This window comes from Neophocaena asiaeorientalis, unplaced genomic scaffold (assembly GCF_003031525.2).
Source record: "Neophocaena asiaeorientalis asiaeorientalis breed wild unplaced genomic scaffold, Neophocaena_asiaeorientalis_V1.1 scaffold504, whole genome shotgun sequence".
NCBI classification, from domain to species: Eukaryota; Metazoa; Chordata; class Mammalia; order Artiodactyla; family Phocoenidae; genus Neophocaena; species Neophocaena asiaeorientalis.
The window spans coordinates 6,019,446-6,045,271 of record NW_020174438.1 but is presented as its reverse complement, the minus strand read 5'-3'; the positions used below and the strand labels follow the sequence as shown (position 1 = coordinate 6,045,271).

General features: G+C 35.5%; 1 protein-coding gene across 3 annotated transcripts in view; it reads right to left on the bottom strand.

Annotated features, from left to right (window-relative positions):
* STK33 (serine/threonine kinase 33) overlaps positions 1-25,826 on the bottom strand; it is a 162,824-nt gene that overhangs the window by 4,068 nt on the left and 132,930 nt on the right. For 2 of the 3 annotated variants that reach the window (XM_024756995.1, XM_024756996.1), the window contains one exon: positions 13,359-13,553. The exons of the other annotated variant lie outside the window; for it this stretch is intronic. In XM_024756995.1, coding sequence (XP_024612763.1) covers positions 13,359-13,553 — 195 coding nt within the window. The remainder of the gene's footprint in view (positions 1-13,358; positions 13,554-25,826) is intronic. 3 annotated transcript variants of the gene reach the window in all.

The window sequence follows — 25,826 nt, the reverse complement described above, 5'->3', positions numbered from 1 at the left end:
CTTTTCCATTATAGGTTATTACAAGATATGAGTATGGTTCCTTGTGCTATACAGTAGGTCCTTGTTGTTTACCTATTTTATACATAGTAGCGTGTATGTGTTAATCCAAAACTCCTAATTTGTCTCTCCCCCTGCTCCAAGTATCCCCTTTGGTAACCCTAAGTTTGTTTTCTATGTCTGTGAGTCTAATTCTGCTTTGTAAATAAGTTCACTTGTATCATTTTTTTAGATTCCACATATAAGTGATATTACATATTTACCTTTCTCTGTCTGACTTACTTCACTGAATATGATAATCTGTAGGTCCATCCATGTTGCTGCAAATGGCATTATTTCATTCTTTTTTTATGGCTGAGTAATATTCCAGTGTGTGTGTGTGTGTGAACCACATCTTCTTTATCTATTCATCTGTTGATGGACATTTAGGTTGCTTCCACGTCTTGGCTATTTTAAATAGTGCTGCTATGAACATAGGGGTGCATGCATCTCTTCGAATTATGGTTTTCTCTGGATATATGCCCAGCAGTGGGATTGCTGGATCATATGATAGCTCTATTTTTAGTTTTTTAAGGAACCTCCATACTGTTCTCCATAATGGCTGCACCAATTTACATTCCCACAGTGTGGGAGGGTTCCTTTTTATCCACACCCTCTCCAGCATTTATTATTTGTACACTTTTTAATGATGGCCATTCTGACTGGTATGAGGTGATATCTCATTGTAGTTTTGATTTGCATTTCTCTAATAATTATTAGTGATACTGAGTATCTTTTCATGTGTCTTTGGCCAGCTATATGTCTTCTTTGGAGAAATGTCTATTTAGGTCTTCTGCCCATTTTTTGATTGGGTTCTTTGGGATTTTTTTTGTATTAAGCTGTATGAGCTGTTTGTATATTTTGGAAATTAATCCCTTGTTGGTAGCATTGTTTGCAAATATTTTTAGTCAACCATATTTTAACTGAGGTTCAAAATCAGCCTAAAACTGGCTGCATGGAAACAAATCACAATGTTCGTTCCTTAACTCCCTGGTAACATCAATGCAAGCCTATTTACCTAAACGCAAGTATTTACTGCAAATGCTTAAAAGCTTCTGTGTATATGTGTGTACCTTGTAAAATATTATGTGTGTATGTACTTCACCATTTCTCTTTGCTAATTTGCAGTTTCATTAAGTTTAGGGTGCCATTATTTAGGAATCAGAATCCTAAGAGCTTTCCTAAAGACTGAGTCTCCCTTCTTAAATAGCCCCTCACTAAAACCGTTCTCTGATGCTAATAAAACACGGATGAAGGCTGGCCCACATGATGCCCTTCAGGCCAAGTTACAGCTTTCTTCACCAAAAGCCAAGCCTCTCATCTCCTTGGAATATAAACAGCCAAGGCAAATTCCAACTTCCAGGCTTTTCTCTAGGATTTTTAAAAGGATTTCTTCTGTAAGTGTTAGGCTACCTAAATTTTAAGTTTCTATTTTTCTTCTCTCATAGTTGATGGGATTCTTCAGGGATCTATGCTGTAACTGATGCAATTTTACAGTTTTGTAAGAAATGGAAAGTGAAATTTCCAGAGGAATGGAAAGTGAAATTGCCAAGGCTATAGAAGTTACTAAGATCTTCCAGGTCATGAAAGGCGTATAGAAGGTGATGAGCTCCCATAAGATTGTACAAAGCGGGAGAAAGATGAGAGAGGGATTTCAATATTCAGTTCTAGGGGGAAAGAGTCTATCTAAATGATCATTATCAGACTGTTGGTCATAATTATCAGTCCAAAAGAGGATCTAAAAAACACTGTAGACTGTTTTCCAAGAGAGGATTTAAAAATCACTGTAAACTGTTCTCTAAAGATACTGTTGTAATATGCCATTTCACAGTGACCAAGAGAACCTGGCTATCATCAGAAAGCATCTTAAACATCAAAGAAAAAAATTCTTCTATCCTTATTTATCATGAATAATTCATATCTGAAAAACTGCAACCAGTCCAAATAGATATAAAGGGACCAGAGAAGGTTTACAGACAGGCTACTGATGTGCTAATGGGTGGAGGTTCTTTATGAGAGAGTTCTTCAACCTAAAAATATAAAGAATAAGAGGACATATATACATACATATTTATACACACACACACATATATATATATAATCACAATTTTTACATGCAGAAGGGTAAGATTTCAGCACTGTGAAGCTAGACAGCATCTCTGAGTGCTGCAGTCAGGATGGTTACACCAGGGGTTCCCCCAAGCAGCATTTCAGCTGTTCCTCATCTTTGACAGACTCTTACCATGTGGGACTGCTGAAGAAGAGTCATTCCTACTAGAGGCACAGTGATAGAAAAGATGACCTTACAAGGTTCCCTCTGGTTCCATCTTTTTGTAGTTCAGCACCCTGGGCCTGATTTCTCCAGATGATATTATTAATCTTGAAAAGGGGGTTCCATGTGTGCAAGGGGAGATATATAACCAGAAAAAATGGGCTAAATACACATATTTCATTATTCACTGGCATAACTTTAACTTGATGAACTCATCTGGTGATAATGGATGCAAAATCTGTAAGCTCTAGGCATATCTCTGCAAGTTAATACCAGTGCACCATTACCAGAAACTGTTACCATTTCTCTAAATTTTGAGTAAAATACATGCTATTTAAGTCAAGTGGTTTATCACCATAGCAACCATTTCTAGAGTCACACATTCAAATTATAGGCCTGCACAAGGTCCAAGTGACAGAATATTCGGATATAAGTTTTCAGCTATAGTTTTACTTGCAATGGTCACCCACTTTCTTTCACATTCTTGTGGTTTTCGGAAGGAAGAGGAAGGGGAAAAAAAAGCAAAGGGAAGACAAGAAATTGACTTCCAAACATAGATTTCTTATATAAGCCTACCCATATAAAGAGCAGGGCCTTCTATGGCGTTAATGAAAACAAAATCTAACTTGTAAATTAGAGAAAGATATAAATATCTCTCTTTTCTTTTTAATTAAAGTATAATTTACATACAGTAGAATGTGCAAATCTCAAAAGTATAGTTTGATGAGTTTTGATAATGCATAGAGCTATATAACCAACACCCCAATCAAGAAATAGAACAATTACCCAAGAAGTTCCCTCATGCCACATTCCAGTCAACTCCCTCCCATCCTGGGGCTATAAGTGTTCTGACATTTTTCAACATAAATTACTTTTGTTTTTTCTAAAACTTCATATAAACAAAATAACATACAGTATGTACTCTTTTGTGCCTTGTTTCTTTTGCTTAACATGCTTTTTAAATTTTGTTTTGTTCTGTTTTGTTTTCTGCGGTACGCGGGCCTCTCACTGTCGTGGCCTCTCCCGTTGCGGAGCACAGGCTCCGGACGCACAGGCTCAGCGGCCATGGCTCACCGGCCCAGCCGCTCCGCGGCCTGTGGGATCTTCCTGGACCGGGGCACGAACCTGTGTCCCCTGCATCGGCAGGCGGACTCTCAACCACTGTGCCACCAGGGAAGCCCCAACATGCTTTTTTTAATTGAAATTTTTATTGAGATAGTTACAGATTCTCATAGTATTATACCATTTATGAGATTCATCTGTGTATTAGTAGTTCATTCCTTTTTACTGTCAAGCAGTATTCCATTGTATGAATATGTCACGATTTGTTTATCCGTTCTTCTATTAATGAATATTTGGGCTGTTCCCAGTTTGGGGCTTTTTTTATATAAAGCTGCTATAAACATATTCTACTAACCCTTTTTTGAACTTACATTTGGGATTGCTGGGTAAATGCTAAGTAAATGCTTAACTTTATAAGCAACTGCCCAAGAGGACTGCACCATTTTGTATTCCCACCAGCAATGTAGGAAAACTCCGGTGGCTCCAATATTTGCTAAAATTTCGAGTTGTCAGTCCTTTTAAATTTTGGGCATTCTAGAAAGATTGTAGTGATATGTCATTGTAACTTTTCCTGATATCATTTGCATTTTCCTGATAACTAATGATGTTGCACTTTTTTTTATATGCTTATTGACTACTTATATATCTTTCTATCTGAAGTGTCTGTTCAGGTCTTATGGCCATTTAAAAAAATTAGTTGTCTTTTTATTATTGAGTTGTAGGAATTGTCTTTATATTCTGGATACAAGTCCTTTGTCGGATATGCTTATTGCAAATATTTTTTCCCTGTCTGTGGCTTGCCTATTTCTTTTCTTAATATGCTTTAGATGAGCTAATATGTTTACTTTTGCTGAAGTCTATTTTATCCATTTTTAAAGGGCTTTCTGTGTTTTAAGAAATCTTTGACTATTCTCTGGTTGGAAGATATTATCGTATGTTTTCTCATAAGAGCTTTATAGTTTAGCTTTTAAACTTTTAAACTAATTTCTGTATACAGTGTAAGCTGGGGGGGGGTGTCAAAGTTATTATTTTCCCATATAGATGTACTATTATTCTAGCACCATTTATTGAAAAAACTATCCTTTCTCCATTGAATGGCTTTGAAATATCTGTAAAAAATCAACTGACCTCATAAGTGTAGGTCTCTTTCCAGACTCTCGATTTTGTTTCACTGATCTATTTATCTACTCTTAAACCAATATCACACTGTATTGATTACTGAAGCTACACAGTAAATGTTGAAATGAGATCATATAAGTTCTCCAACTTTGTTCTTTTCATGTTATTTCGGCTGTTCTAGGTCTTACATATTCCCAAATAAATTTTAGAATCAACTTGTCAATTTCTATCAGAAAAGCAAAAGCCCTAGATTTCACTTGGGGTTGCTTTAAAGTTATAAATCAGTTTGGGGAAACATCTTAATAGTATCAAATCTTCCAATCCATGAACATGGTATATCTCTCCATATATGTCAGCCTTCTTCAATTTCACTCAGCAATATGGTGTGGGAGTTGGTATATATATTTCACATATATTTTGTTAGATCTATCACTAATATTTTATGTTTTACAAGTGATATGTTAAGTCGTTTAAAAAGCTTTTGTTTTCCAATTGTTCATTGCTAGTATATAAAAATACAATTCATTGTTTTGTATACAAATCTTGCATCTTGCACTTTAAGTTCAATTTCTGAAGATTCCTGGGGATTTTCTATGTATACAACCATGGCATTTGCAGGTAGCCACAGTTTTATTCTTCCTTTCCAATCTATATAATTTTATTTCTTTTACTTGCCTTGTTGCATTGGCTAAGACCTGTAGTACAATGTTAAAAAAAAAGTAGAAAGGACATCCTTGTCTATCTCCTATCTTCAGTGGAAAAGTGTTCAATATTTCACCATTAAGAATTATATTAGCTTTAGAGGGGTTTTCTTTTCTTTTGGTAAAAATCCCTTAGTATGTAAAAGAAAGTTCCCATCTGTCCCTAATCTGCTGAGGGTTTTTCTCATGCTTGAGTGTTAAATTTTATCAAATAGTTTTTTCAAAATTATTGAGATAACTATATGGCTTTTCTCCTTTACTTATTAATATGGTAAGTTACATTGATGGACTTTTGGATGTTAATCCAAACTTACATTCCTGGAATATACTATACACCTGATCATAATGTTATGCCTTCCTTATAAATGAGTTGGGAAATAGTCTCAAGAGTTTGTGTCATAAGCTTTCTCCTCTTTCCTTCTTAAATATTTGGAAGAACTAACCAGTGAAATCATTTGGGACTGGAGTTTTCTACACCAGCAAGTTCTCAGTTACAAATTCAGTTTTTAAAAAATAAGAATAGAACTATTTAAATTTTCTATTTTTGTGTATCTGTTTTGGTGTATTTTAAAGGAATTTGACCATTTCATATAAGTTTTCCAATGTATTAGCATTAAATGATTCATAATATGTTCTTTTAAAAATTATTTCCTTCCTACTATTTTTGTTAGGAGGGTGCTTAATTTGATGTTCTTTTTCTAGCTTATTGAGATGAAAGCTTAGTTCTTATTATTATTGCTACTGTTTTAAACAGTCAACATTATTTTATATTTACTTTTGCCAATGCCCTTCATATTTTCCTACAGTTACTTTCATCTGGGATCATTTTCTTTCACCTTGAAACTTTTCTTTTAGTATTTCTTATAGTAAGATAGGCTGGTAAAAATTCTCTTGTGTTTTACATAGTTGAAAACCTTTTTATTTTTATCTTTGAAGGAAATTATCACCAGATACAGAATTCCAAGTTGGCAGGTTTTTTGTTTTGTATTGTTTTCCATTTAGCAGTTTAACAATATAATTCCTTTGTCTTCTGGCTTCCATTATTTCTGTTGGGCTGTCAAAAGTTGCTCCTTTGATGACAACGTGCGCCCACCCTCTACCCCAGATGCTTTCACAATTCTCTCTCTCTGATCTAAAGAACTAAAGGATGGAATTCAAAGCAACCACAGACACCAAAGAATAGTGAGGGAATTCCTAAAAGGAGATAGCCGGAAAGGGGGAATCCTAAATTCTGCTCAGCTAAAGATAAATGAACCAACCTAAGATTTGAACTGCTGGCTAAGAGGCAATTTTCAGTTTTTATCCAATCAACTAATTGCCTGCTAAAACAGAAAGGTCAACACTTTTCGGAGGAACATAGTCTAAATATTCACCAGATAGGTTTAACAGGAACATGGAGACAACAGAGCAAACAGTAAAACTGAAGACAGATCAACAGAATGTATCCAATTTAAAGAACAGATTGAAAAAAATCAATACAGCCTCAGGGACTTATTCAACAATATCAAATGGTCTAACATACAAGTAATTAAGACTCTCAGAAAAAAATAAGGAAAAAGTAATCACAAGATTTCCTAAACTTAGCAAAAGACAGAAATACAGATTCAAGAAGTTCAGCAAATCCCAAGCAAGATAAATGTGAAGCACATTCCTAGCAACATGTTTGTCAAACTGCTGTAAACCAAAGATAGAGAATCTCGAAAACATTCAGAGAAAAGTGACACATTACATATACGAAAAGAACATTTCAAATGACCAGTGACCTCTTATCAGAGAATCTGGATTCCAGAAGGCAGAAGAATAACACCTTTAAAGTGTGGACTAAAATTACCTGTCAAACCAGAACTCTGTAAACAGAGAAAGCGTCCTTCAAAAATTAAGACAACCATGAATATGGAATTTTAGCAATATTCTATGCAAGTTCAACAGAGAAAACGTCCTTCAAAAATTAAGACAAAATAAAGACATTTTTAGATAAAAGAAAACTGAGCGAATTCATCACTAGCAGACATGCAATACAAGAAATGCCAAGGAAGTTCATCAGGCTGAAGGGAGATGATACTAAATGGAAGCTCAGATTTTCAGAAAGGAAAGAAGAGCATCAGAAATGGTAAATATCTGGGTAAATATAAAAGACAATTTTCCTTTTAATGTCTTGGAAATACAACTATTTAGGGCAAAAATTAAAACATTGTTTTGTAGGGTTTATAATTACATAGATGTAATACATGTGACAATTATAGCATAAAGGCAGGATAAGAGATGAGTGGAACCAAATTAATACATTTGAAATTGAAGCAATATTTTTTATAACCCAATGGGTTGGTTCTCCACAGGGGAAAATATACATAGCATATACTAGAAGCTATAATCTCTAAGGGGAGCTGAGCAGAAGCCAGGCTTGGGAGAGCAGGGAAATGATTTGAAAGGATTCACTAATATATCCCTTCAACCATAGACGTCTGGCTAAACCCGTGGTGAAACCTAAGCCTTACACAGGAGATTCTACTGGGAATAGAAGTACAGACAAAAGCCTTATTGTTTACGGAAGCCTATGAATCCAAACTAGCAACGGGAATTGCCAATTGCATTAGATCCAACAACAGGTCAAAATTCATGTTAGCACAATGAATAACTAGTACCTGTATTAGTCAGCTATTGCTGCAGCTATGCTACTGTGTTTGGGAGGTCCCCAGGTTCCATTATTCACTAGGAGGACTCACAGAACTCAGCATATAGTTGTACTCATTGCTATGATTTATTACAGTGAAAGGATGCAGAGCACAATTAGCAAAGTGAAAAGACACTTGAGAAGTCCAGTGGAAACCATGTTTAAGCTTCTAAGAGTCCTCTCCCAGGAGTCACATAGGATGCACTTAATTACCCCAGCAACAAGTTATGACAACACATGTGAAATGTTGTCAACCAGGGAAGCTCTAAGAGACTCAGCACCCACGGCTTTTATTGGGAGCTGGTCATGTAGGCAACCTCTGCCTAGCACCTAGCAAAATCCCAGACTCCCAGAAGAAAAGCAGGTGTTCAGCATAAACCATATTGTTTGCACAGTTTAGGCACAATTAATCATTCTTATCAGTTAATGGTAGCCACTGTTCCAAAATCTAAGTTCCCAAAAGCCAGTCAAGGGCCAACCTGGCAAGCAGGCCTTTTCAAGAATAGCAGTTTAGGCCTGCTATGTTAACTCTTTTCTGTACAACTACCTAACAAAGAACTGTAAGAGTCTCAGTATGTTGTAACAATAAACATTAATTTTTGCTTGGTGGTGCTAGGCTAGACTTCAGGCTTTGTACTGGGTTCAAGTCTGTTCACAGATCTTTATAATTCCAGGAACTGTGGCTCCTGCAGTCATGTTCTTCTCACGGCAGGTGGCAGAAATACAAGAGAGCAAGCTAAATCATGCAAACCATTTTAAGGTCTCTGCTTACATCACACCTTTTAACATTTCATTTGCTAAAGTCAGTCATATAGCTAAGATCAACATTAGTGAGGTGAGAAAATATACATCTACTCTAATAGGGAGAAAAACCACATGGCAAAGGGTATGAATGTACAGATCCCTTACAGAGGTTTTAAATAAATGGGAAAAATAATCCAATCTACCACAGTGCCCTAGGGATCTCACCAAACTCAGAGGGCAAATGAGGTTGGAAGCATCATCTTACCACTTTTGAAAATGATATTTCTTAGTTTGTTCATTAGTTTATTCCCACACCTATGCCCAAAGGAGCCTTAAAGCAGACAAGAAAGAACATGGAATTTTAGTAATATTCTATGCAAGTTCTTTAGCAATATAATAATAAAATTAATAACAGCTAACATTAATGAGTGCTTACTGTATGTCAAGAGTGTTACATGCATGATTTCATTTAGTCCTTGGTTGATGTCATTATTTTTCCCATTTTAGATATGAGGAAACAGAGGCCTAGAGACTTGCCCAAGGTCCTAAAGCTAATAAATGGTGAAGCCAGGATTTGAATCCAGGCAGCCTAGATCTGGAGCTTGTGCTTTTAACCAGTAGGATATTTTAAATGGAATGCTTGGGCATATATGCTAGATTACAATGCTTCAATATTGGAGTATAAAAGTATGTCAGAAACGTGGAAGCACCACCAAATTTTCGCATGGGCTCAGGGAACTAAGTTTAATGTGTTAAGAAAAGAAAATTTTTATCTTACTCAACTAAAATACTAAGAAAACTTGACTTTTTCCTCACAGCAACAGGTCAATATACCACATAGTTCAACCGTTTAATTTCAATCTTATTTAAATTCAAATATTCCTTGACTTTGAAGAACTGCTAATGAATACACTTCATTGATCAAAATAATTTTCAAAGTTTCTAAGCCAGCTTGCCTTTCTACTTTCTAGACTAGATAAAGTATCTGTTACACATACCATCTCCTATGATTCTGTAAAGGCCACGTTTTTTCAGTCAAGAAAAATGATCACAAAAATCTTCCATTTTCACTAAACAAGTATATTCAAGACTGTGTTCAATAAACAATTTAACAACTAAGAAGTTTATCCTTTATGAAGCAAGAATTCTGTAATGCAAATATACTTCTATCACATCCAGAGTTGCTAGTCCCTCCCTCTATGGTTATGGGGGGGGTGCATTTTAATTACAGACATTCATTTCTCTTCAGTTGTTTTCTGAGCTTAATGAACAATGAAAGTACTGTACTACTTATCGGAAATCACTAAGAATCGAACGTCGAAAGGCATGTTCCTGCAATAAGCAATGGTCTGCTAAGTGTCTCATTCGAAGATGAGTAAATGCTGCTGTAAGAATTAAGTCTAGGGTCTGTCTGACAGAATAGATTAAGAACCCATTGTAGGGAATTCAGAGGGTTACCAGTAACACAAAATGTTATCTAGATGTACTCAGCCTGTAAAAAACAAGATATATAAGAGAGAACACTTCTATCTTCAAAAAACACAATTACCTAAAACAGACTAAAGGTTGAAAATGAAAAGAAAAAAAAAGGACATTAACAAATGTCAACTAGTCAAAAATAAGTTTGAAAAAGTGAAGTGTGATACCTTAGTCCAAACATGAAAAATGAGGAGATACACACTGTATTTTTCCATAATGCCCAGGGCATTTGGAACTAAGGAACAGTTACTCAGAGAAAGAGGAAGGTGCTTAGTTCAACTGTTTTGGTTTTTAATAATTCCTCACTTTCTCTGCTGGTTTTTCAAGTGTTTTGCCACTTATCTAAAAAATATGATGACACTGGCTTGTGAGAAATACAAAATCAGGAGCTCTAAGTGGATTTATGAGATTCTTTAGAAGAGAGAACAATGATACAATGTAAAGCAGGAACTGCTGGCAGATTTCCATTTAAAGTAAAGCCAAATTTCAAATATTTTAGTGGAAAAAGAGTCATATACACCTCTTTGATTTCATAAGTATAAATTATTTATCATATCAAATTATCCACATAATCTAATTTTAACAAATAAATTTTTCCTGTGGGAAATATTTCAATATTCATAGAGTGATTTTTTTTTTTAATTAATTAATTAATTTTTATATGTGTTGGGTCTTTGCTGCTGTGCTCGGACTTTCTCTAGTTGCAGCGAGCGGGGGCTACTCTTCATTGCGGTGAGTCGGCTTCTCACTGCGGTGGCTTCTCTTGTTGCAGAGCACGGGCTCTAGGCGCATGGGCTCAGTAGTTGTGGCTTGCAGGCTCTAGAGGACAGGCCCAGTAGTTGTGCCACAGGGGCTTAGTTGCTCCACGGCATGTGGGATCTTCCCGGACCAGGGCTCGAACCCATGTCCCCTACATTGGCAGGGGGATTCTTAACCACTGAACCACCAGGGAAGCCCTTCATTGAATGATTTTTAATAAAATTAAAATCTCACTCTTAAGAATATTAGTTACTATATGAATCCTGTGTGGACTCAAGACTAAATGGCCTACGCTATTTTCAGTTATCACATTAGGCCTTATACTCTACTATTTACTGTTAATGAAGATTTGAAAAAAATAAAAGAAGTAATTTCTTAACATAAACTCAACTTCAATATAATTAACAAAGTAACATATTTATTCATAAAAATCAGTGAAAAATTTAATATGGATGAGAAGTCTTTCTTTTAAGGGGTAACACTTTTCAGAAAAATTCCCAAATAAGGTAAGGTATTCCTACCAAGATATCACAGCCAAAACCTAAGCGTAGGAAAGTCCCTTAGAGGACATCCAGGGCAAACTCCTACCCATCTTGGAGAAATTCCTGCTACAGCATTTATAACAAGTAGCTTTCCAGAGTCTGCATGAATGCTTCCAATGATTGAAAGGTAAGGTTTACTATCCATGGCCCAGCCTGTGCTATTGCAGGTGAGCTCTGATTGTGGAAAAGTTCTGCTTGTTGATGAGTAGAAATCTATATTCTTAAATTTTCAATCCACTGAGTATAGTTCTAGCATCCACAAGAACCTCAAATTCCAATTCTTCTGTTCCCTAATTGGAAGTAGCTGAGAACAGCATGGCAAGTCCCATCACACCGTGACTTGCAGGGGGAAGAGGAGGAGGATGGTGGAGACAAGTGACAGAGCAATGAAAAAGGAGATGGAAGACAACCAAACATTTGGTTCACAAGGATATTTTATGTCAGATTCAGTGCCAAACAGAATCCAAGACTACAAAAGACAATGTGCATATGCATGTGTATGTATGGATTTGTGTTTGTGTATATGTGAGTATACAGTAGATGCATGTATGTAATACGTGTAATGTATGTGTATGCATGTGAGTATATATACATGTGTGTATGTATGTGAGTATGTGTATGTATGTGTGCATGTGCACATGTATATGTGTGTATAAAATGCCAAGTCAGCTAACAGGAAAATTTTTCAAACTATATATGAGGAAATGCAAATATCGGGTTTTTAGGATATTTTTAACGAGAATATAAAATACACACATCTGCTAAGCACTGCAGGAGTTGTTAACAGACTAGAGAGGATGAAAGGGAGTCAATAAACCTATGTTTATATTATGGTAAAAATATGGTTATTTCAAAATATCTGAATAATTAAATGTCAAGCTTATTATCTAGACATTTGCTATCAAGTAGACAAAGAAGTTCCCAATGAGTAAATAAAAATCAACCAGATCACTCTACTGGGTCTGTTTCTGCAAATTTCTGACAGGATTCTTAGCATGGCACGGTGTGGGCCAGCCACGCTGCACCTTCCTGGCTGTGGGTCAGGATTTACCCTCTCAGTTCCTTTCTCCACTTGCCCGTCTCTAGGCCTCGGAGAACTGAAAGGCAGCAACTCCTCACAAGTCTGGGCTCTCCCGAGGTAAATACAGCCCCCACTGGCAGCATGTTCAATCATTAAAGAAGAGCGAAAATATGCTGATTAGATCTCAAGACAAGAAAGAGAACAAACATACAGACAATTTTCCCTCAAACACAGAAATGAAAGAAAAAAAAGGGTTTGGGTAAATTGTCAGGATATCAATTTAGCAGAACACAATCTAGAATTAATCAAAATGTTACTAAATTTTATTCACCAAAAATGATAAAACTATATTCAGATCTAATAAGGTAAAATAATAAAACTATACAAACAGTTTTAGCTACCATAAAATTGGAAACGACTAACTGGATAATTTAGTAAGTCTTTTTCTAGGTAATACATAAACCCATTCCAAATTGTGTAGCCTGGTAAAATACAAAAATTATTCATCGTGACTCATTAGGCAAAACTGGCACACCACCTGTCTTTGTAAATAAAGTTTCACTGGAACATGGCCATGCTCATTCATTTGTTGCCTATGCCTATTTTCATGCTATAACATCAGAGTTGAGAAGCTGTGACAAAGACTATTACGGCCCACAAAGCCTAAAATATGTACTATCTGTTCCTTTACAGGAAAAATTTGCAGACTCCTGCCCTATATAATCATGGATCCTAAAATAAGCATGTAGGCCACATTGCTCAATCATGATAGTTTCAAGGGAGGAAAGAACTTTACTTGTCTTTATCATGCAGGTCTCCTTTGTTACAAACCATTAAAAACCACCAACAAAAAAGAGTTGCAAAAAAATGTTCCAAGTGTTGTGAAGGTATTTCACAGTTTGGAGAAATGGAACAATTGGTTCTTCCTACTTGTTTTGTTGGTTTTTCCTACCTGTTTTCCTTCCTCTTCATCTGAAGAGTTACTGACATGGATACTTCTCCTGGGTTGGTAACCTTTCAACTTTTCTTGAACGGACCAGTTGTTCTTTTGGTCTGTTGTACTTTCCTCATCACTTCCTGGGTTATTTTTCCATTCTTTCATCATTTCTAACACATTGGTTGGTCTCACCGAAGAACGTATATTGCCCTAATGTTAACAATAAATTTTTGGTGTTATAAACAGTTTAGAAAACGGAAGACTCTTACATATTTTAGTAATATAGTCTCACAAATTCAGTAAGTCACATGGAAAAATTATAATGCTGAATAAATAGCAAAACTTTGGATGCCCTTTTGAGCATACTCCTTGTACTGGCACGTCTCAGACCTCTTCACTAATACTTTTACAATATGCCAAAATGTAGGGATGGGAGAATATTCTGGTTTAAAATAATAGTGCAGCATGCTTGTGTGAAAGAACCACTAGTAGGGCAAGTTCCTGGAATCCAAAGACCCCCTTACAGTGCCGTTCCTAGAAAATTAATAGGGAAGCTGAAAGAATGAAAGAAGTTGCCCAAAGTCTACTGGGTCCAACACTAAGGGTAAGCCTATATAACATCAAAATGTCTAGGTAAAAAATCTAAATTCAGTTGATTAGTCCGGTGCCGTGTCCAAGAATACAGATGTTTGACTTGAAAGCTCTTAGTTGACTGGAAGATTTCGATATAATGTGGTCATTTGATTATAATGGATTCCGTGCACTGTTTTAACCCCAGATGTGGCTATACCATACTAAAATTCACCATTTTATATTAACTATATTTTTCTCAAATATAATATTCCATTTAATGCCAAGAAATGCATGAATGCATTCTTAAATGACTCCTGCTAGACTAGGTATGCCTTAAATAGTTTTGCTCCTAACTCAGACTAGTAGAGAAAGTTTGGACAAGAAGTTTGGATCACATTTAGATTAAAACAGGACGTTTAGGTGTGGGAACAACTATGGAGTGATCTAAGTTAATTTGATATGTGGGTGCATTGAAGCATTAAGCAACAGTGATACAGAATAGTATGAGGCCAGGCATCTAAAGGGCAGCCATCTGAGTACACTGTTGAGGATTTGTAGAGTTCAATATATTCGTGGTTAAAGACACAGACAAATATTAAGCATGGAATAATTAAATGAGGATCATTATGCTATTCGTTCCCTGTGGTTCTTCTACGTCATCCTGTTTTAAAAAGGTCTATATTCTTACTACTTTCATAGCATCCTACTTTTGGTTGCACTTCTGCAGCCTCTACCCATTTACTCCCAGAATGCCTTTACTATGCCTTCTGCCAACCCGTAGCCTACATTTCCGTCAAGGCTCAAGTTGACAGTCATCTCCGTCAAGTATCCCAGAACTTCCAAAGATGTTGTCAACTTAAATGAAGCACAGATGAAGTCTCAGAGAGCAAAAAGGAGTTGAAATTGTTTAGAATGGCAGATAGTCTCAGAGCTCTCATCTGAATGAGTTCTGATCTTCAGGGCTCTGTCAACAGCCCTGCCTGACCCCAGTGATTCATCTAGCCTCTATTATAACTTCCTGGCTTCATCATGACCTTGAACACTAACCCACAGTGTCCAGGCTCCTGGAATACTAGTACACACAACTTTGCCTCAACTTAATTCTTTCATTAGAAAACAGAGACAATCTGACATCTATGTCTGTAATCCCGGTCCTCAATTGCTCTTCCCTGATAAACTCTCTACAAGTTAACTCTTTGGATCTAGAGTCATTTCTTCTAGGCACATAGTAGAATTTTGCTTCTCCACCTCTTTTGGAACATGATGACATGACTTGTTTTGACCAGTAAAATGTGATTTGAAATAGTGTGTATCACTTCTGCGTAGAAACATGAAGAGAGAGCATGTAATTTACATGTTCTCAATTTCTGCCTTAGTAACTATAGAAGCACAGAGATGGAGCCTCCCTCAGCCTGGGTCCCTGAGTGAAGACAAAGTAAACAGAGCTTGCTTCCCTCCTCCCAGCCAATGTGCAATGGAAGGCATAAACAGCACTGAGATCTGGGGGTCACTTGTTACCACAGCATAATCTAGCCTGTCCTGATATAGACAGAAGATTAAATATTTACACTCTGTAAGTCACCTCCAAAAAGCTTTATAAAGAGTGAGCCCACTATATAATCAGCATACCCAACAAAGTTGTAATTACTACACAAATCATATGCAATCAGTACCATGTGATAGCCAATTTATTTAGGCAGTCTTTGCTTTGCACAGTCCTGATATGCATGAATTTTACTCAACATGACTTAAATAATATCAGTCCCTCAGCAACACAGTTCAAATTTCAGTCACCATGGTACATTAACTATAATTGCATAAAGTTCAAACTTCACTGCTAGCTCTTCAATCCACGATCACCAGGTAAATTACAGATTTGCATCACAATCAGTGACCAATCACATCACTTCTTTCACAGTCTGTTGGTGATTGGACACTGTGCATCTGCTATTCAGTTCACACACAGACAGCAATGTGTGCAGTTGTGCTGCCTCCTTGTCTCGCAGGGAACTTGCCAACAAAAATGAAACTGCAACAAAGAAATTAAAAGTGATAATACTGGGAGTAAAATTTGAAGCAAATGTAAATGGAGTAATAGAAGAAATAGCCGACCATGGGAATGCTGCCACTGCCACTGTGAGAATCTAGAGGCGCAACCAAAGGAACTTAGTGAAGGCAAACTTATCAACATAAATGAGGAAGGATGAAGATGCTTCAGAGAAAATGACACCCACAAAAAAACTTGACATTTAAAGAATTTTCAGAGATATTCAAGACATTGAAAAGACAAAGGATACAATGTTGGAAGTTGATCCAAACTTGTAAAACAGTATGACAATTCACCAAGGCATAAAAAAGATGCTCCCCTCTGTATGATAAGAAGAAGGCAAGCACTGTTTAAAGTAATCTTGATAAGTTTTTAACCCCAAAATAAGATACTTTAACTCTCAATATTAAATTACAGTGCCAAAAATTTAGCTTTACTTTTATTTCATTCTCTCTCTCTATTTAGAACCAACAGTTAGGGAGTTTTTAATGTTTAACAAAAAATTTAAAGGGCATGGAAAAATCACAGTTTTTCCCATTGATGATTAAAATCATTTTGCACAGCTTCAGTCTGCACTATTTTTATGGCTCTGCACTCCTGTGCAAAGCAAGGACTACCTGTACTATCTTGAATCTGCATTTCTAGCCAGCTTTCAAGTGCTTGGTTCACATATATCAATGTATACACACAAAAGCATGGTGACCGACACGCTACGAATGACTCTATTTCTTATTGCAAAGAGACTGGGGAGAAGAGCAAAAGATCTAGAATAGGGTCATTATCCCATCAAAAACGCTCTACCATTTATAAATTTTTAACTATTTGCTTCCTATATTCCCTTGTGATATCAAACAGGGCACAAATGTTGGTATAGATTCCAGACTTTCCCTCTTGTCTGAAGTCCAGCCAATAACTTACCAGACTAGCCCCTTCTTGCCTGCTAACAGTTGGAGGAAGAATTGCATCAGATACTTGGACTGACCAATGAATAAGTGGCCCAGAGCTGTGTGTCATGAGCCTTCTAGGCTCAAGAGAAATTACACATGAACCAACCAAACAAAAATGGGTGGAATTGTTAGGGCAGACACTGGAGATTGTGGAGACACCTCACCACCAGAACAGTAACCTCTTAACTCCCTTTACTGGCTGTGTTAAGAGGGGTCACACCCTGAACTCATCAACCATGAAGCAGCAAATGGCAAGAAGGCAGCAGTAATAGGCTGATAATCTGAGGCTATCATAAGTAGAAAACCAACCTTTTTGTTAATAAATTTCCACTTGTTTAACTAACAGTTTGAGATGACTTCATTTTGAAAAACTGGAAAAATGAACACTCACAGAGGAGAAGCATTGGTCAAATACTAAGATTTGGATCTTAGTAGACAGGTCCTGCAAATAGGAACCCAAACATACATCCTCATCTAACAAAATTTGCCTTTTCAAGGACAGTGCCTATCAGTATTCTGTAAACAATAAGTCTTTTACAAGTATTTTTTAATGAACGAATGAATGATATGTATGAGTTGGGATAAGATAGTATGAAACATAAAATCAGCAAAGCGAAAAGGAAACATTCTGGGTCTTTAACTTACGGTCATCACTTTCTACTTTTCGTAAGTAGCTAGAACTCTTTATTTTGTAATGTTCCGAGGAATAAATTTTTTTAATTAGAAAATTTTTTATATCTTTATAAAAAAGATATAAAAGGATGCTCAACTTCACAAAATTAATAAAATCCAAATCAAAAACAACTAGTTGGCAATTTTCACCTAATAGATGGACATAAATTTAAGTTTGATAAAACTGTGTTGGTGAGGGTATGGGGAAACAGGCTCTCTCATTTACTTGCTTTTTATGGGAGGATAAATCAGCAATAAACTATCAAAATATGTAATGCACATTCTCACAAACCAGTAATTCAACTTTTAAGAATTTATTTTATAGATATGCTGACACAGTATGCAAACATATACTTACAAGAACATTTGTTGCACCATTGTTTGTAACAGAAAAGACCTGAAACAATTTAAATATTCCATATTCATAGGGGCAAAATAATAGTGTATCCATAGTTTTGGATACATTACTGTTTTTCAAAAAAATGAGCGTATCTTCCCAAAATACATTAGATGAAAAAGAATAGTTTGCATAATATAAACCCATTTGTGAAAGTGAATAATAAAAATATTCAGAATGTATTTGAAAGAATACGCAAGAGACTTAACAATGGTTATCTTTAGTAATTCGGAATGAGGGAACAGAGGGAGAAAGTTATTTTTCCTGCCTTGTTTACCATTTAAATCATTTACTAAGGGTAATGGCAACTATTATATGACTAAAAATTAATATAAACTATGTAGGAAAAGAAATAATGTAAGTTGCAGATACTCACAAAGGACTGATAGCACCCAGTAAGATCACCAAACATACTCTCATGGGTCTCAGTGAGGCCAAGGTAGCAGCATAGAAAGGTAGTAAGGGCTGCTGAAGTAAGCAACTCTGCACCACTTTAAAATTTTTCCTAACAAAGTCATCTCAGTGATTTAGTTTTCACAAGTATAGCAAATAATGAGAATAGAGAAAATTGGTGTTGATATTCCTATTCTTTAAGAGGAAACAAACTGAGAAATTTAGTAATTTACCCTTATTCCAGAAGTGCATTTCCATTGTCTGCTAAGAATTTCTCGGTAGAGGTGTTGCTGAGCCTTCAATACTGTAATGTATCTTTGAAAACTGCTCAAAGAGTTTTTCCCACCACAAGAAGAAAAATTTAAACTATGTGAGGTGATGGATATAGTAACTAACTTTATTGTGGTAATCATTTCACAATATATACATATATTAAATCACTATGTTGCACATCTTAAATTTATACAATGTTATATGTCAAATTATGTCTCAATAAAGCTGGAAAAATAAAAACAAAATATATTCCAAACCAACATTCTTCAAACGGTTATGTGTACACCTCGCTGTACATGAAGACTTCTTAAGGGCTGTATGGGCAGGGATGGTTTGCAGGGAGTCAATTTCAAGACCCTCAATTTCCAATGACCTACTCTTTTTCAAAAGTCACCTGCTTGAGCAAGGATCTGCAGTAATTCTTTCCATGTTCTTTTCTTAAGTCAGCTTCTTACAATGCTTGTTATTGTACATATATTTATTTTTATGTGTGTGTGAGAGACAAAAGGCTCATATCTAGAATATACAACAAACTTCTAAAAATCAATAAATTAAAAAAAAACTAATAGAAAAATGGAGGAAAGACTTGAACAGACTTCATAAAAGAAGATATCCAGAAGGCCAATAAGGATAAGTAAAGTAAAAGTGACCACTTTCATTTGTCATTCGGAAATGCAGATTAAAACCACAATGAGATACCATTATATATTACCAGAGTATCTAAATTAAAAATATTAATAACAAGCACTGGAGAGGATGGGGAGCAAAACTAGAACTCTTACACATTGCTGGTGAGTGGCACAAAGCGAACGGTGGAAAAGGGAACAAAGGAACTTTCTTGTAGTGGGTGGAAATGTTCTGTATTTTGTTCTGGGTGGTAGTTACACAAATGTATAAATTCATAAAAATTCATCAAGCTATACACTTAAAATCTGTGTATTTTACATTAAGTAAATTATATCTTAACAAAACTATGATTAATTTAAAATTAAATTTCATAGATTTGTACATATTATTACATGTAGCTTAATCATTTTCACGGCTGTATAATATTCCATTGTTAGACTATACCACAATTTATTCATTCTCTAGTCAGAGGGAATTTGGGTTGATTCTGGGTTTTTGCTCCTATATACACTTCCACAAAGATTGTTGTGTATATCTCCATGTGTATATGTGTAAGAGTTCCTCGGGTATATTATTAGAAGTGAAATTTCTTGGTTATAAAGTATGTGAATGGTTAACTTTAAAAGATAACGTCAATCCCTTTTTCCAAAGTAGTTGTACCAATTAATACTCTCACCAGCAATGATTACACTTAAAAGCTTTTGCACAGCAAAGGAACCATAAACAAAACGAAAAGACAACCCACAGAATGGGAGAAAACATTCGCAAATGAAGTGACTGGTGTGGAGAAAACAGAACCCTCCTACACTGTTGGTGGGAATATAAACTGGTATGGCCACTGTGGAGAATGGTATGGAGGTTCCTTAAAAAACTAAAAATAGAACTACCATATGATCCAGCAATCCAACTCCTGGGCACATATCTGGAGAAAACCATAATCCAAAAAGTACATGCACCTCAATGTTCATTGCAGCACAATTTACAATAGCCAAGACCTGGAAGCAACCTAAATGTCCATCAACGGAGGAATGGATAAAGAGGATGTGGTACGTATATAGAATGGAATATTACTCAGCCATAAAATAGAATGAAATAGTGCCATTTGTAGCAACATGGATGGACCTAGAGATTGTCATACTGAGTGAAGTCAGTCAGACAGAGAAAGACAAATATCATATGATAACACTTATATGTGGAATCTTAAAAAATGGTACAAATGAACTTATTTACAAGACAGAAACAGAGTCACAGATATAGAAAACAAACTCATGGTTACCAAGGGGGAAATGGGGGGGAGGGATAAATTGGGAGACTGCGATTAACAGTACACACTACTATATATAAAATAGATAACTAATAAGGACCTACTGTACAGCACAGGGAACTCTGCTCAACACTCTGTAATGACCTATATTGGAATAGAATCTAAAAAAGAGTGGATATATGTGTATGTAAAACTCATTCACTTTGCTGTACAGCAAAACTAACGCAACACTGTAAATCAACTATACTCCAATAAAAATTAATTTTAAAAAAAGATACTATTTACCCACATCTATTCCAACATCGGCTACTGTCAGACTTCTTTTTTGCGGTACGCAGGCTTCTCACTGTTGTGGCCTCTCCCGTTGTGGAGCACAGGCTCCAGACGCGCAGGCTCAGTGGCCATGGCTCATGGGCCCAGCCGCTCCGCGGCATGTGGGATCTTCCCGGACTGGGGCACGAACCCGTGTCCCCTGCACCGGCAGGTGGACTCTCAACCACTGAGCCACCAGGGAAGCCCCAGACTTCTTAATTTTTGGTTTATCTCACTGAGGTCTTGGTTTGTATTTCCCCAATCACTAATGTGACTGAACATCTTGTCACATGTTCATCAGCCAAATGTGGGTCCTCTTCTGTAAAAATGCCTGGCCCTAAAGCAACTATACTCCAATAAAAATTAATTTTAAAAAATGCCTGGCCCTGTCTCTTTGTACATTTTCTACTAGGTTGTTTGTCCACTTTGCATTGATTTGTAAGAATTATTGAGATTTCATGATATTAACCCTTTTTTGGTTTTTTGGGTTACAAAAGCCTTCTCCTAGTTTATAACCTATCCCTAAAGTGTTGTTTTATGAACAGAAGTTCTGAAGATTAATATTAAGTCAAGTTTATTCACCATTTCTTTTACGTTAGTGCCTTTGGTATCTTGCTTATAAAATCCTTTTCTACACAGTCCAAGGTCCAAAAGATTTTCACCTATATTTTCTACTAAAAGTTAAATATAAATTTTATTATTTAAGTCCTTGATTGATTTGCAGTTGACTTTTGTCTGCAGTGTGAGATAGGAACCCAATTTCTCTCTTTTTTTCATATGGACAACCATTTATTCCAGCTCCAGTTATTGAATAGTCTCTCCTTTTTCCACTGATCTGCCATACTACCACTGTCATAAAAGTTCCAGATATGCATAGATATGTTTCTGCACCTTCTATTTTATTCTACTGGTCAATTTGCTTATTACTGCAAATGATCACACTATGCTAACTAATACAGCTTCATAAGTCTTAATATCTGGTAGAGCAAAACATTCAGAAATGTTTTGGCTATTTTCCACCCTTTAAGCTTCGATACAAATTTTAGGGTCAGGAAAGCTTGTGGAATTTTGATTGGATTTGCATCATGTATGTACATCAACATGAGGAAATCAGTTTTTATGATATTAAGTCTCCTGACCTATGATTATGGTATACCTTTACACTTTTCTTCAATGCTTTCCAATAAAGTTTCATAATTTTCCCCAAATCTTATCTTGAATTTATTTCTAGAAATGATATATTCCTGAATATTATTTTACATCTTCATTTTTTTACATTTTATATTGTTGCTTGCTAGTGAAAAGAAATACAATGTCAATCTCTTTTTTCCAGGTTTATTGAGATATAATTGATATATAACATTGTGTAAGTTTAAAGTGGACAATGTGTTGATTTGATACACTTATATATCGATGAGTATCAACCTTAAATCCAGCTACCTTACTCAGCTCTTCTATTATTTCAAATAGTTTAATAATTTGTATATTACCGCAAATAATAAAAGTTTTCTTTCTGTTTTCCAATTCTCATGACTTTATTTTCCTTGTCTTAAGTTGACTAAGATCAACAGTGTTGGGAAAAACTCTTGAAAGCTGATTTCCTTGACTAGCTCTTTATTTTAAAGAAATGCTTCTCACGTTTCCCATTTAAAACGATATTTGCTGTAAACTTTTATCAGGTTAAGGAAGTTTTCTTCTTTTCCTAATTAAATTATGAATGTATACTGAGTCTTATTACAAGTGTTTCCATTAAATTATCATATGCTTTTTCTCCTTTAATATATTAATGTGTGAATTTATATTTACAGATTTTTTTTCCCAAAATTAAACCATCATTGTATTTTTTAGGGAAAATCCAACTAGATCATGATCTTTTTTATAAAAACAGTTGGATCCAACTTGCTAATATGTTGTTTAAGGTTTTACATCTATATTAATAAGTAATATGGATCATTTTCCTTTTTCATAGGTTTGGTTTACAATGGCCTAATTTTGTTATACGAGAGTATACAGAATTAATACTAGACTCAAAATAAATGAGGAAAATTCTCTCTTTGGGGGCACAGGAGGAGAGTTATAAATTTGACATAAAAGTTTGGTAGAATTAACCTGTAAAATCATCTAGGCTTGGTGTTTTCCTGGTGGAAGATTTTAAACTACTGCTTCAATTTCCTTAGTAATTATCTAGGACAATTCAAGTTTTCTATTTATTCTTTTTTTTTTTTAATTTTTTTTTTGAGGTGGACCATTTTTAAAAGTCTTTCTTGAATTTGTTACAATATTGTTTCTCTTTCATGTTTTGGTTTTTTGGCTGTGAGGCATGTGGGATCTTAGCTCCCCAACCAGGATTGAACCTGCACCCCCTGCATTGCAAGGCAAAGTCTTAACCACTGGCCCGCCAGGGAAGTCCCTTCTATTTATTCTTGAGACAATTTTATGAAGCTGTATTTTTTGAGGAAAATCTTTTTTATGAAAAGAAATTTTGTCCATTTTTCCTAAGTTTTCAGATTTATTAGTATACAGTTGTTGGTGGTATTCCCTTACCTTTTTAATATTTATCCTTTTAATTTCTGCTTTATCTGTGCCTGTATTCCCTTTTTCCTATTAATACTATTTTTGTCTTCTCTATTTCTTTCTTATTTTTGCCAAAGATTTATCTATTTGTTGGTCTTTTCAAAGAATCAAATGTTGGTCTCATTGATCTTCTCTTTTCTACCTTTCCTTTCCATTTAATTTATTTTCACTCTTACTTAGTTTTATATTTCCTACTACTTTATTTGGGTATATTCTGTTGGGATTTTTTCCTGAGATTTTAAGTTGGATATGTAGTTCCTTTTTTAGCCTTTCTTTTTTTTTGTGTGTGGTATGCGGGCCTCTCACTGTTGTGGCCTCTCCTGTTGCGGAGCACAGGCTCCGGACGCGCAGGCTCAGCGGCCATGGCTCACGGGCCCAGCCGCTCCGCGGCATGTGGGATCTTCCCAGACCCTGGCACAAACCCGTGTCTCCTGCATCAGCAGGCGGACTCTCAACCACTGCGCCACCAGGGAAGCCCTTTTCTTCTTTTTTAATGTGAATACTCCAGGTGATAAGTTTCTGCTGAAACAGACTTTTACTGCATCTCACAGGTTTTGATATGTTGTATTTTTATTACCATTCAGTTCTACAAATTAAAAATTTGTTCTCATTAGTATTTATTCTTTAACCCATGACTTATCTAGAAGCATGTGATTTAATTTCCAAATATATACAGATATTTAATCTTATTGGCATTGACTTTTAACTTAATTATGTATTGTTAGATAACATAATCTGTGTGAAATTTATTGAGACTTGCTTTCTTCCTCGCCAGTTCAATTTTGGTAAATGTTCCTTCCACATGTGGTTAAGAAAAATGTATATTCTCTAATAGATGGATGCAGAATTGTATACATGTCCACTAAAATAAGCTTGTTACCTGTGTTGTTAAAATACCCTTGTTTCTGTTTTCATTTGCTTTACATATCAATAATTGAGAGAAGTGCATTAAAATCTCCCACTATGATGGTGAATTTTCCAATTTCTCCATGTAATTTTGTCATTTTTGATGTATATTTTTGAGGTTATCTTATTAGTTGCATACATGTTTAAACTTATATATTTTGTTTGGATTGAACTTTTATCATTATAAAGTGACATTCATTATCTCTAACGGATTTGTTTGTGGCAAGGTATATTTAACTGATATTAATTCAGTTACTCAGGCTTTTTTTGGTTAGTGTTTGCCTGGTATGTTCTTTTCTATTCTTTTTCTTTCAATATTTGTGTCCTTATGCTTCAAATGTGCTTCTTGTAAATAGCACTTAGCTAGATTTTTTAAAAGTCAACCTGACCTTATGTCTTTTAACAGGTATTTCTTTTTTAAAAATATTATTTTTTTCATGTTTATTTATCTTTTTATTTATTATTTTTGGCTGTGTTGGATCTTAGTTGCGGCATGCGGGATCTTTTGTTGTGGCACGTGGGCTTCTCTCTAGTTGTGGTGCGCAGGTTTTCTCTCTCTAGTTGTGGCACGTGGGCTCAGTAATTGCGGGACGCGGGTTTAGATGCCCTGCAGCGTGTGGGATTTTAGTCCCCCAACCAGGGATCAAACCCACATCCCCTGCATTTGAAGGTGGATTCTTTACCACTGCACCACCAGGGAAGTCCCTTAACAGGTATTTCTAACTCATTAACTTATTTGAAACTGTTTCTATCATTTAAGTTTATTACTACAACTGTCTCACTCTTTGTATCTTTGTTAATCCTTTATTACTTTGAAAATCCATTGTCTACATCTTCCATTTTAGCCCCCTCTTGTGTACTCATGTTCTCTCTCCGTTCTCAACACTTGTCATGTGTATATTATCTCACATTTTAAGTCTGGGTTATTATGAATATACTTTCTCCTCTTCTTCTTTGGTCCCTTTCTCTTTTTTTGGACACCAACACACTTTACTAAGGTATTTGAAGACTCTCGGTACACATAGCTCTTGCAGTATCTACTGGATTTCTTTGACCTCCTATTTAATTACTTCTATCAAGTGTTTTAAATCTAGGACTTGTGTGGCAAACCTGAGGCCTTGTATATTTGAAAATATTTTTATCATTCCCTTTCACTTGAATGACAATTTGGATGGATATAAAATTCTAAGTTTAAAGTTGTTTCCCCTGTAACACATTTAGAATTATTACTCCATTTACACTTGCATCCAATGTTGCAAGATGTCAATGTGACTCTTGTTCTTTTTTATATGATATTGCTCTTTCTCTCTGGGAACATTTAGAATTTCCTCTTTGTTTTTGATGTTCTTAAATCTCATTATGTCTATTTTGTCAGTTTTTCCTTCTCTCTCCTATTTGGTAGTCTATCATCTATTTAGAGCTGAAGTCTTTCTTCTTTCTTTAATTCTGACGCATTATCTCTATTATTTTTTAAAAGATTTCCTTCTCTCTCTTTTTA